Source organism: Camponotus floridanus, unplaced genomic scaffold (assembly GCF_003227725.1).
Source record: "Camponotus floridanus strain SB8 unplaced genomic scaffold, Cflo_v7.5 scaffold7, whole genome shotgun sequence".
Classification (NCBI taxonomy): Eukaryota; Metazoa; Arthropoda; class Insecta; order Hymenoptera; family Formicidae; genus Camponotus; species Camponotus floridanus.
The window spans coordinates 4,247,440-4,259,578 of NW_020229838.1; the positions used below are offsets into that span (position 1 = coordinate 4,247,440).

At 35.2% G+C, this 12,139-nt stretch overlaps 1 protein-coding gene across 2 annotated transcripts; it reads left to right on the plus strand.

Annotated features, from left to right (window-relative positions):
- Nucleotides 1-1,270: 1,270 nt before the first annotated feature.
- Nucleotides 1,271-11,943, plus strand: LOC105251675 (transcription factor glial cells missing). Of its 2 annotated transcripts, none has more exons than XM_025413791.1 (6): nucleotides 1,271-1,680; nucleotides 6,910-6,997; nucleotides 7,165-7,395; nucleotides 7,737-8,006; nucleotides 8,388-8,481; nucleotides 10,039-11,943. In XM_025413791.1, exons 1-6 carry the CDS (start codon nucleotides 1,670-1,672, stop codon nucleotides 11,385-11,387), a joined length of 2,043 nt encoding a protein of 680 aa, XP_025269576.1. In that variant the 5' UTR covers nucleotides 1,271-1,669; the 3' UTR covers nucleotides 11,388-11,943. The 2 variants fall into 2 exon arrangements, with proteins under 2 accessions (XP_025269576.1, XP_025269577.1); XM_025413792.1 differs by lacking the exon at nucleotides 1,271-1,680 and adding an exon at nucleotides 5,614-5,652.
- The last annotated feature ends 196 nt before the right edge of the window (nucleotides 11,944-12,139 follow it).

A 12,139-nucleotide genomic window follows, 5' to 3' on the forward strand; every position in this document is an offset into this window, starting at 1 on the left:
TAAAAAATTTCTTTTTATATCATCTAACTGTGAAACAAAGATTCTGAAAGCAACTTGACATGATTATATCATTATGTAATTTACATAAAACTATCAACAAATGCAAAATGAAGAATGCATGCTTGCGCAATGCATAGGAAAACTAAACAACTATCTTTGGAAAAGTTGCAGCGATACATTCGCATAGAGTATGTCTATCGTAAGTTCTCTTTCCGGGTTGAAATCGCAACTTTACAATTCCGAGGACGCGTTCACCTCGACAGATATGTTTGCGTCGTGGTTCGAGTTCGATCGAAGCGTAACGGGCCGTTTCTTGGATGCGGGTACCTCGGGTTGGAAGAGGCAAAGGGAAGGTAGAAAATAGGAGGTACCTGGGAGGAACACCCTCTTGCCAGCTGATTATCGATGAACTAAGCCATCATCATACAATTAATCAATTAACATGTAATTTTTTCATGATATCGATAATTTCATATACTTATATTAAAAAATAAGTATTAATAATAAGCTATTAAAACACATAACATTTATCAAAAATAATTTTTCCGTAATTAATAACTCGTAATAGTAATTATTAATCAATTCGTAATCATCGTCACACTTGTCATATATATCCGTAAACTTAAATATAGTATAATATAATATGAATACGTAAAGAAAAGTCTACGATATCGGTAATTTTCAACATCTATATTAAAAAATAAATATTGTCTAATATATATTGTCTAATAATAGATTATTTAAACATGAAATATATATTTCTCAAATTTTAAACATGATATTTATCAATCTTTTCATTTTCTCAAAAATAATTCTGTCTTCTAAATATTTAAGATTTCTCTCGGATTCCAAATCAGAAATATAACAGAAATGGAATAGTTTTTAATAGTTTTTAAAACGATTAATTTCGATTACTTTCAATAATAATTTCGATATATCACTGAACGGTGGAATTTTGGACCACGATGTTTGGTAGAAATCTCGTTGCCACAGGGAGAAACCTCTAGTGATCGATTCCTCCGTAGGTTGCGAGAGGGGTTGTTATATCGTCAATTAGGCACCCTCGAAAGGGAAACAGCCGGCGATTGGTTAGCCACGACCACTCCCATAGGCGGTGCCTGCCGACATATGGGGGCAACCAAGATATACTCGCATTTTGCTGGGTACAATATGCCTGGTGTCCAGCTAGTTCGCACGCTTACCTCACCAGTTCATACAGCAACGTTGCGCTGTACGCATCGGCGTCGTCCCGTTCATCTTAGAGCAAACGTCAAAATCTATCAATTATTTCGCGAACATCCACAAAAATCTCGACTGATTTACTTTTCACTAAGACAGTTTGAACATTATCCTAAGAAGCGGCAACACGAACCTGTCGACTGTCAACATGATAGATTTTGAACAACTGATTGTTTTCCATGAAGATCGAAATTTGTTCAAAGACTTTGATTCGCTCCAAAAAATTGTGTCTAGATCATAGTGAAATGCAGAATTAACTCGTGCTTCATCCGTGATCGAAAGGTGGTGTATTCCGCGATTGTGATAAAGAAACGTTCGTAAGTGATCGCGAATAGTTTATCGTGTGACTGGGACCGGCGACCGGCGAATAATTTATCGTGTGACCGGCATCAAAGCACCGAGACATCAATTATACGAAAGAGCATCGACTATGGTAGTTTTGTAAGTATCCATAATTGGTCTTATAGATTAAGAGATTTTATTAATCACATGAAGGTAACAATGTATTTTAAATTTATATTTGTTGTATAATAAAATTATGGTTATAATTGTAAAATATATGTTGGGTTATACTTTTTCACAATTTAAATTAAGACTAAAGCTAATGAGATATTAAATGTTTTGTAATAGTTTGACAAATATAAAGAATCGATAATGATCGTATTTTGTTATTAATTTTTTTTTATTTCGGGAAGAGGGGGGGAGAGAGAGAGAGAGAGAGAGAGAGAGAGAGAAATAGCGAGAGAGAGAGCTAGTATCTAATCAATGAGTGTTTTGCGAGTTTTGCGAATCTCCTATTGGTAGCGTGGGCGTATCACGGAAACTTGATTGGACGCAAGGTGTTCTATAAACCTTCTCGTTTACACATGCGCGTTTTATCAAATCATGTACGAATGCGCAAAAGTTGCGCTTCTTCGATGCTTATCATTTTACTAAAAGTTTCCTTTATAATAATTTTTAATAATAATAATTTTAATACTCTTTCACTTTAAATAACTCATATTTTCGAAAAATATAAGGATGATTAAACAACAAAAGTCTTTAAAATATTTTAGAAATAATGGTTAGAAAATTGATGTAATAAAAATACAAGGATACTATTTCCCAAAACAAATAAAATATTCTTAATTGAATAATTATTAGTAATAAATTGTCTAAGATAGGCTTCCGAGCCCTACGTTTATTCTACTAGTCAAGGTAAAACGAATAGTCAAGGATTCTAAATCAGAGAGAAGATAGTCGTCTTCGTGAAAACTATTATACTCGATTAAGAATGTATTGCCGCCTCGCCATTGATCACAGACCAACACCTCAAAGACAGATTAAACGAATGTAAAACGCGATCCCCTTTTATCTCAAATCTCAAGAACGTTCTCTTCCTGTCCGCTGCTTCGAAAGAAGGACCCTTTGAACCTGCGGTACCCTTCGCGAGCTCCTTCTTGTGAATCCTTTTATTCAGCGGCAGCCGAATGGAAGCTGACAGTTTATTCGCGGTAGTATAATTCAACGATATTAGCTAACAAGGAACAATTTCGAATGTCAGATTTCGAATGTCAAATTTTTTGCTATGTACTTCTGGAAGGAATCTCATGATTTATTATGGCTGATATCATCATAAGAAATGTATGAAAAATATATAATTAATCTCTCTCGATATCGGATTAAAAGATCAAAAATCTTATTTCATCAAAATCTTATTTTAAATTTTTGCGTGACGTTCTCAAAAATTTGCGAGCTTAATGTTATAACTTTAATATATTCATCAATAATGTAACATTGTAAACTTAGTATTGCAAACTAATTGCGAATAAATATCCTACGGTCATAAAACGACTCACGTGTTTCCCTAAATTTGGCGTCAAACTGATTTTATTTACGTCGTTCTTGCTCTTGTCGGCCATTTGTTCGCCTTTTCTCTCAGAATCAGCGTGGTTTGCTCTGGAATGATGCATGGGAATTGGCAAAAAGACAGATTTGCAAAAATTCAACCCGACCGGTTTTCTTTAGTTCTATCGCATTTCATTGAATTGCGACGCATTTTATTAAGCTTTTTGCACTATCTCTCGCAATTCTATTATTCAAAATTATGCGTAAAGACTTTGTGTTAATAAATAAATACTACTAGATTTGATATTGTATAAATAAAAAAACTAAACGTAATTAGCGCATTAACTGGTTTTATCAATCTGATTGATTAATTCTTAATGGATTTTAAAAAGTTGTTATAAATATTTTCTTCGAATTACATATATATATATATTTCTATTTTTAAAGAAATTGTAGAATATTTTAAGTTTAATTACGAGTCATTATAAGTTTTTCACACAAACACATATATGTATACAATATATACACATAGATCTTTTATACATACTTCTTAAATCGGTTAAAAAATATTTTTCGCCTCATTTTCGTCTTTTGATTTTCTATCTTATTATATCATGAGTATATCAAACAATGTAAATTTAAATACGATCTATTTTACATATCCTATCGTCTGAGCTAAACAAACATTAAAAAAAAATAAGGATAAAATTAATTCAAGTAAGTAGAATTTTGATTTTAATGGGAAAAATTACTATGACATTCTTAACACTACGTGATTTTTCTCGAGTAGTCTATAGTTGGATTAAACAATCTTCTCAAAAATATATTTTATGAAAAGCAAAGAAAAACTGAAAAACAAAAATGAGAAATTAAAATAAAAAACACGATTAAAAAACCGATTGAAATTATATCGCTTACCAAACATTGTTATTTCTATTTTTCATTTTTGATTCAGACGAGAAAAAGTTTTATTCTTTTTCTTAGCGATGAGCTATATATGCAATATTTGTATGTTCCTGAAGGTTCATTTAAGAATTATCGTAATAATTAACTGTTCTTATTCTTGGATAAAATGGCGCGAGAAAATATTTTGTTAATTTTTTATTTATAATATAATACAAGTATCGACGTGATGTTTTCGGATAACGACAAGAGTAATAACTCGAATAAAAAAACGGAGAATTAACTCGTTTAGAAACGCGAGATTAACTCGCAAGCTAATCTCGCGGAAAGATCCAAACGCAGCGAGAAGACAGAAACACAGACAGTAACGAACGAAGAAAAGAGAGGAGAGACAGAAAATGAGAGAGAAATCAGGAGAGATAGGAGGAAACGAGAAATGAGAGAGGTAAAGAAGGAAAGAAGAACGAACGAAGACGGACCGAGAAATTTCTTCCTTCAGTATGCCCTTCGTGATATTTTAGTGGCCTTGTCGTGACGCGTATCTGCTTTAATATCTGAAATTCTCAACGCACCCATACCATCGAGAAAGAGCGACGAAGACGTTTTTTCTTTCCCTCTCTTATTCTCTTTCGCCTCTTTTTATCTCTTTCTCTCGGGGATCACGGTACTCCAGGATGCACGCGTATGTTCACGCGCGTGTGCGTACGTCTTCGACTCTGGACAATCTTGGCGCACCATCGTCCGCCGATGTATCATCTTACTTGGAGCTAAAGGCGATGACTTTATCACCGATCCGGGCAATCATTCACCTAAGCTCGCTCTTTTCTCCGTTAGCGCTGTCCTCATCCTCCCTCTCGTGCCCTTTAGCTCAATTTTACACCGTTCCGAGAGCAAAACCGAAAGAGAGAGAGAGAGAAACAAGTGTTGACGTAATGTACAATAAACACGCGTTTGCTTTTCCTCGCTATGCATAACGAAACATCGATAAAGAATGTTGGAATTATAATAAAAAGCTACCGCTTTTTTTTAAGCAATAATCATCGATTAATAAATTATGAGAATTGATATATCATTTTGAACTAATCGTGAGATGTATGCAACTGTCACTGCACATTATTTTAAATTATTTTTCTATAATAATTAATTAAAATCGATACTCTTCTCTTTAAATTTATTTAGGTGAAATATTTCATGCATGCTTGATATACATAAAAATGTGACATTTGTGTAAAACTTTTTATATAAATAGAATACGCGCGCGTGAATAAAAGAGAGAGTTAATATTAAAGATATGTAAAATATATATAGACAAGCGTGCGATAATATATAATAAAAAAAAGTCAATTCCTAGTTGTTTCTATATCAACATGGATAGTGATGCGAGTACTTGCTATTGAAAATCTGAATGAAATATTTCAATAATATATATCAAACATCGAACTGACACGTTGTCATATCGAGTTAAAAAGTATATTAATAAACACATGCTTTACGCAATTAGCGATCGCTATAATTGTGGTAATTAAAACCGCGGTTTTCTAGCACTCATCGCATCAACGTAAAAAAGAGATGGTTCGCGAGATGGTTCGCGTTGTTGAGGACAGGACCTCCGAGCGATCAAGCGTTCCCGAGTAGATGTTTCAGGATTATTAACGTCCAAACGTGATTTGCGATGGAAACAATGTATGTATACATCCGACGCGTAACCTGTGGTAATCCCATAGAAAAAATTCGCGAAAACCAATACGCAATGTCTCGTAATCCCCGATAAATATACGTGACAAGTAAATTAATTCAATTGCAAATTTGGGGATCGACAAACTAATGCCGAAAGATTCGATCACACTCGTTATGTGTACATGTCAATATGTCTTTTATTACTCAAAGTAAAGTGAATATTATTTGTTGTAATTAAATTATTCTATTTTTGCATAGTATTTTAAATCTTAGTAAATACATATTTTTGCGAAAAAGCGACACAAACGATTTCATCAATACCATTCAAACTATTTACGATAATCGCTATCTATCTCTCATTAACCATGCTGTTACTTTGTGCAATTTTGTAAACTTCTTCAAGAGAATTTATAAACAGTTTCATATGTATGTATATATATATATTTTTTTTATTTGGCATCGTTTGCAAAATCGGATAACAAAAGCGACGAATTAACCGAATATTCATTATTATTAATATACGCGATGGAGTTAATTTCCTGCCGATACTTTTTCACACTATTCTTTTCACGATTAATGTTAAATCTTTGTAAAAAAATTAGTATTAAAAGAATGACTTTTTGAATAAAGATGAAATAAGAAATTTACAAATAAAGAAGAAAATTTTTGTTCGCAATTCCCTATTATTATCGATTGGAACATATAAATTTAATAAATACAATATCTGTATTAGATAGAACATATCGGATGCAATAAATCTTCTGAATGAATTCCTGGCAAAAATAGATGCATGATCGCATACAAATTGAAATTTTAGAAATAATTTTATGTCAAAAATCGATCTTTTCAAGTAATATAAAGTAATATAAAGATATGAGTTCTGAAAGAACGCTTCATGTCACGTTATGCTATCCATGAACTTCCACAAGTTTCACATTGTTAGATACGGCTATATACATACCACAAGTCAAGATTTTATCCTGCAGTTGGCAGCCACAATCACAATTGCGTAATGTTAAATTAATTCTTGGATTATAGAACAACAATTAAATCACAATTTAATCTTAAAAAGCAAAAAGAACTGTAGAATTTCAAGATCGGTCGCAACAGTTCAATTCGCATTTGTAAAAAATGTCAATTTGCTAAAGTAATACGATAGTAGTCGATATAAAAAAATTTTAAAGTTTAAAGAAATGAAATTACAAAACATACAAGTGCTTCATCTTCACCTTCAGGGGTATAAATTTCATTTTATCTTTGTAGAAGTCGCGTGGGGTCGCCGCCTGTCGCCGGCAATCAACAACAACATCCTCATCAAGAATGGGACATAAACGATTCGAATGTACCGAGGGTAAATCTCTTTTTTCAATATTTCAATGTGGTGTTCATGATCGAGATGAGTCGCGTCGCGCGAAATATTCATTTTTTAAGACAAACGCTCGAATTGGAAAATTCAAAGAAAATTGGATAAAAATCAAGTAGTATCCTTAAAATATCAAAAATGAAATTTTACGTCAGGTAGTAGAATACGATCCTTGGTGCGAATGGGCGGATGGACACGTGAGGAGAGTCTACGGACCAGATTGCGAAGAAGCGAGAAAACACGCCTCTGGCTGGGCAATGAGAAACACCAACAATCATAATGTGAGCATCCTTAAGAAGAGTTGCTTGGGCGTTCTGGTATGCTCTCAGGAGTGCGTACTGCCCGGTGGTGGAAGGGTTCACCTCCGACCGGCGATTTGCGATAAGGTAAAAAACGGACGGAACGATAAATTTCAATCTCGATCCGATAATAGATGTACAATGTGTCGCGCGATAGTTGCACGAGTTCGCGCGCTATTATTCTTATTTTATTTCGCGATTCAAAACTTTACCCGCTCGTTCGCGACTCATCATGTTTACAAATGTCTGAGGAAATATATTGTATCTATAATTTATTTGCGCGGCTCTATTTCGCATGATTGAACAGCACTATGCATCAAAATTTTTCAATTAAAGTATTAAGTGCGCATCGAGAGAATATAATAATAATATATACATATAAAATATCGAATTTTTGATATCCTCGTAATTTACTTTGATTCTTCTAGGCGAGGAAGAAACAACAGGGCAAACCGTGCCCCAATAGACAGTGTACCGGTCGTTTAGAAATATTGTCGTGTCGTGGACATTGCGGTTATCCCGTGACGCATTTTTGGCGACACACGGACCACGCGATTTTTTTTCAAGCCAAGGGACAGCACGATCATCCGCGACCGGAAGCCAAGTCCACATCTGAGGCGAGAAGAAGCGTGGGTGCCGGCAGAAGAGTCAGAGGGCTGGCGATTTTTTTGGCTAAAGAGACCGCCCTAAGCACCAAGGTAATTTGTAAGACATTTCGCGCGTTTGATCGCGAAATTAATCCAAAAGTAGAAAAATTCGTAATTTCTTTTTATCAATATATGAATAAAATCTCGCGGACGATGATATTTTCTTTAATTATATCGGGCGGTAAATAATTATTCCGACTTGGGTTGTCGTTTAATTTACAACACAATCGGTATATATACGAAACATTAGTTACATTTGAAAATAATTTAACTACAAACGAAAAAAATGACTTACTGCAACAAAGAGATTCCGTTCGCATACCGCAATCACCGGCCACACCTTCCTACAATCAACAAAAAAAAAGATAAATTATAATTAAAATATATATAAGCGAATTATATCACATTAATTATATACATGTTTCATTCCAGTTAATGTCACTAAAAGGAACTAAAAGACCGAGCACGGATACACTTGAGCAGCCATCGAGAACAACGCAGCCACCACCATTAATTTCTGACAAAGGTTACTATTTCAATAACTTTTAATCAAAAGTGAAGAATGTACATGACATTGGCGCCATTAATTTAGATGTGTAAATATATATATATAAAAGGCAGGAAACTTTCACAAAGTAGGATGCATGCTCGCAAGATGGCATCAACCATCACACATTGAAATATAATTAAAAATATAGAATTAAAAAAATACATTTATTACATATATATGTATATATACCCTAGCGAAAATGAATATTCGGAGCGAATGTATGCAAGTGTAATAGAAGCGTAAACGAAGCTCCTAAGAAGCATAAATTGAAACGCTGAAGCTTAAACGAAGCTTGAAGCTTAGGCGTTTAACGCTTCGTTTAAGCTTCGGCGTTTTAATTTATGCTTCTTAGGAGCTTCGGTCATGCTTCTATTAAGGATCGTCTACAATGGCCGTAGCATAAGATTGTAAGATTGTAAGCGAAATGAATTCTGATTGCGCGTCCGCCGTAGAACATACATAGTAGCCTTAGGAAATAAATTTGGTTCATTTCGCTTACAACCTTACAACTTTATGCTACGGCCATTGTAGACGGCCCTTTACACTTTCTTACATTCGGCTTGCGCTCCGAATATTTATTTTCGCTAGGGTATATATATATATATATATGTACATGTAAAACTTTACATTTGAATTTTGCAAGCAAATAATCAATTACCAAATGTTGTCGCTTTCTTAATGACTCCATTCCGCCAACAGCAGATTGATGACTTATGTTCGCATTAAAGATGCAAGATATATCGTTTCGTGTAGATGTAAATGTTAATTTTAAAATTGTTCGATACTTGATTTGCGACACTTTTGACACTTGTTACACTTGTACGATATCAAATATGAATATGATATTCGAAACTTGTAACCTCGATATTTACGTCACTAGCGAATGGAGTTAATTTTTACGAAAATTAAGTATGCATATATATATCGTTGAAAAACTATTAGACTATGTAACACATTTCACTACCGAATGGAATTTTTTATTATTTGTGCAAATCACAATTTGTTTATTTTATATAACGGGAGAAAATAAACTTTAAAAATCACTGCATTTTTCCGAACGTTAGCGAATATGTGAAGCGCGCGAATATCACGTCAAATACTACGTCACGTACGAGCCGCCATTTCAAGTATGTTCGGAAATCTTACTCGCAAAGTAAAGTAACGTTTAATCGACCAATCAAAATAAAGAGATTTTTGCTTCTTGTGTTCTGATTAGTCAATACTAGTCTACTCCACGGTAGAATTTTGAAACGCACCCTCAACTACAGCTTATGATTGGCTAGCTCTGATGTATTTCAAAAATTACTGCTAGAAATGTAAAAAAAAATCACAATCCTTCTTTACTTGATTTTCTGTAATTTTTCTCACTATAACGATCCACATTAAATTCGCTAGGATCCGTTAAATTTTCGTTGAGTGTAATAAGAATATTTTTACCAATGCGCGAGAAATGAAGTATCCTTTTGCCAGTTACCAATAATTGCGAGGAATATATAGCAAAAATCATATAAACTTTTCTTTCTTCCATTGTAGGATATTCATGCTCCTGTCCACCCTTCGAGTGCATATGTTCGCTACAAACCAACGTACCATCCTACCCGCAGTCTCATCATCATCAGACAACGGTATATTCTCAACAATTGTCCTCTACAGACGGATCCTACTGGATGCAGAACGCTCCGCCGCAGGAGGACATTGTCGGTTACTGTCTGCCGAATCAGGTTTCCCAGGAGATTTACGGCGATTTTCCACGCGATCCCTTTACAGGCGATCTTTTCCAACCGGAAGAGATCTTTCAATTGGATCAACCATTAAGACCGGATTTTTCTGCAAATCCCCAGGATACGGCTCGTTCACCACCGACTCTACTCGACCTCGGCAGCGGTACCATCAAATACGAAATAAAGCAGCACGATCAAACTTATTGGAATCAGTTTCTTAGCGAAGATTCCAGCAGCAGCCATCTAAGTTTGTCCCAGGATGAAAGGGTCCCAGGATTTTATTTTACCGGTTTCGAACCTGAGAAAGTTTCCAATGAATTTTCGTCTAAAAAAACGATGCATCATTACGTTCTGCAAGAAAAGAGTCAAAATCAATCTATAAACGATACTCTAAATTATCAGAGCTATTCTAGATCGCAAAGCCAAAAAAATTTCATCGAAGGAAGCGCAAAGGACGAGCAAGAACAGTCTTATTGGTCTCAGAATCAACAAGACAACAGATTACATTTGGAAGGTTTTGAAGTCAAGGATGAAGATCTGTTGGCCTCGCGCAGAGAAGTCGAATGCTACAAGAACAATGGTCAAGCCCCGATTATAAGTAGAATGGAATATAATCTCTATCAGAGGCCCAAGAACGAGGATCAGCACGATGCGGCACGACGTAATTGCAATTCCGAACAAGATAAACCGTATGCCTTCGATGGATATCATCATATGTTTGAGCACGCTGATAGCAAGAATCAATCGCACAATCGCGTCGTTCATCAGAACTCGTCTAGACTAAATTTGGATGAGAAACTTCAAGGTAACTATGACAATCAGGAGGCTCCGGAAATCGTAGAGAGGCTATTCCATAATTCCGGCGTGACGGAAACGTCCGTCCGCTCTCAAAACAGTCCCGAGACTTACTTCTATCCCAGTAACGATCGTTGCCATTATACTTGCGAGATCGTTGAGCGGATGCCGCAGATGACGAGTGCCGGACCAGTCACTCATGGGACCGTCAACAATTACGGCGATCAGATTGCCGCTGACTTAGATTTGCCACCTTTCGTGGATTACACCCTAGTCGGGATGCTGTGCAGTTCCGCGGATGAGGATACGTCGAATCTGTTACCTTCGGGATGTCTCCAAGACTCGCACAGCTATACTCATCATTAAAATACAGTACATCCGCTGCCGCTACTCGATATATTATACATATTTGTACAAATAATTGTACAAATAAATATGAAACATAGCGTTGCCAGTCTTTCTCTCTCTCTCTCTCTCTCTCTCGCTCTTTCTCTCTTGGAGATGGTAGACTCGGTCACTTGCTTCTTGTAATCAATTTACATTTCAAAATATTTCCTAAAGAATTGTCTTTGATTAGTTTAAATACAAATTTCTAGGATTTCAGGAAAATAAAAAGAGCAAAATTAAAACGCAATTTAAAAAAAGATCACATGACTTTATTTGCAACTGATTTATTCGCAACAGATACTCTCACGATCGCATTGTTATGTGTATGTATTATGCAGTATTATTTTGCTATCATTGATACTTATGTGTTACACTTTCTTCGTTATACATGCGCAATACCTTTTTTACTTTTACGAAGAATATTATTAATATGAGAATGTTCGCGAGCGGCAAACGTAACGGTACGAATACACGAATGGAACGGATGTTATAACGGAAGGAAAGCGCTTGTCCGCGCGATTATAGGCTGGTTAGAGCGAGAATTTTGAATGATGCGTCGTTGGAAAAAAAGTTAGGAAGAGAGAGACAGAGAGAGAGAAAGAGAGAGAGAGAGAGGGAGAGGAAAAAAATGAGTAGAAAAGAGAGAGAAATTGTGCACGTATTGATGGGAATCTAACGATTCTCTTCGACATCGAGAATCGAAATGCCAAGGACATGATTTGCTATCGCAT

Excerpts from the sequence above, each read along its gene's own strand:
- LOC105251675 (XM_025413791.1), top strand. Across the intron at positions 7,396-7,736 it reads GACCGGCGATTTGCGATAAG|GCGAGGAAGAAACAACAGGG; the intron begins GTAAAAAACGGA and ends TGATTCTTCTAG. Across the intron at positions 8,482-10,038 it reads ACCATTAATTTCTGACAAAG|GATATTCATGCTCCTGTCCA; the intron begins GTTACTATTTCA and ends CTTCCATTGTAG.